Consider the following 1,362-nt stretch of genomic DNA (forward strand, 5'->3'; position numbering starts at 1 on the left):
AGCGTCTCTGCAACCATTGACAGCGAGAAAAACAATCAGTGCGCACTCCGAGCGGGGCGGGGTCTGCCCTTTCTTATTTTTGGGAAAAAGAAAATAAAACTCTAGCGCCGCGCATGTCGCGCTCGATGTCGGTCTGCTCCGGGGACTGCTCAATGTCGCGCTCGCCCCGCGCACGCACCGAGGACGACGCCCCGCCCACGGACTGGCTGGGCGAGCTGCCGCCGGAGCTGCACCTTCGCATCCTCGAGGGCGTCGACGACTTCTCCGACTGCGCCGCCTTCAGCCTCGCGTCGCCGCGCCTCGGCCTCCTCGGACTTCGCAGCGGCCTGGCGCGCTTCAAGGACCCTCTCTTCGCCGTGGCGATGCGGCTGCTGCTCATCGAGCGCTTGCTTGCCGGGTCGTTCGTCGGGGCGCCCATCGTGGACACGCTCAACGAGGCCACCCTTCGCGCCTACGCCGCAGACCGCCGCGCCACCGCCGACAACTTCCCGTGGCTTGCGAGGGTGAGCCCGGCACGCTGCCTCTCGTCGGAAGTGACGGGTGCTGGCGCGAGTCGCGCCGAGTGCTGGAGACTGCGGCGCGGCGAAGAGAATGGCGCGAATCTGCGGCGACGCCTCTTGCAGTCCGGCATGGTGCAGCACTACGAGGGCGAGCGAGGCGCGGAGCGGCTGGTGCGCATGGAGACTGCCAATGGCAAGGTGCAGTACTACGAGGGCGAGCCAGGCGCGGAGCGGCTGGTGCGCGCGGTGCGTGCCGATGGCTCCGTGCAGCACTACGAGGGCGAGCAAGGCGCGGAGCGGAAGGTGCGCATGGAGACTGCCAATGGCAGCATGCAGCACTACGAGGGCGAGCAAGGTGCGGAGCGGAGGGTGCGCATGGAGACTGCCAATGGCAAGGTGCAGCACTACGAGGGCGAGCGAGGCGCGGAGCGGCTGGTGCGCATGGAGACTGCCAATGGCAAGGTGCAGTACTACGAGGGCGAGCAAGGTGCGGAGCGGATGGTGCGCACGGAGTTCGCCGACGGCGAGGTGCAGGACTACGAGGGCGAGAAAGGTGCGGAGCGGTGTGTGCGCACGGAGTTCGCCGACGGCAAGGTGCAGTACTACGAGGGCGAGAAAGGTGCGGAGCGGTGTGTGCGCGTAGTGCCAGGCGCGAGCGAGGACAAGGCGGCCGCGGAGAAGCGGTACAAGGCCATGCGGGTCGCCGAGCTGAGGAGCGAGTGCGAGCGCCTCGGCTTGGCCACCACCGGCGTCAAAGCAGCGCTCGTGGCGCGCCTCCTGGCGGCCTGAGCCTGTACTCTGTTGAACTCTCGCGCGCATACACATGTGCATGCACATGTGCATGCACATGTGCATGTGCATG

The 1,362-nt window shown here is 67.3% G+C and overlaps 1 protein-coding gene across 1 annotated transcript; it reads left to right on the forward strand.

Annotated features, from left to right (window-relative positions):
• Positions 1–362: 362 nt before the first annotated feature.
• Positions 363–1,289, forward strand: EMIHUDRAFT_318002 (hypothetical protein; the record flags this gene model as incomplete). The annotated part of the gene is made up of 1 exon (XM_005761067.1): positions 363–1,289. One exon carries the CDS (start codon positions 363–365, stop codon positions 1,287–1,289), a length of 927 nt encoding a protein of 308 aa, XP_005761124.1.
• Between the last annotated feature and the right edge of the window lie 73 nt (positions 1,290–1,362).

Source organism: Emiliania huxleyi (assembly GCF_000372725.1).
Source record: "Emiliania huxleyi CCMP1516 unplaced genomic scaffold EMIHUscaffold_7274, whole genome shotgun sequence".
Lineage (NCBI taxonomy): Eukaryota > Haptophyta > Isochrysidales > Noelaerhabdaceae > Emiliania > Emiliania huxleyi.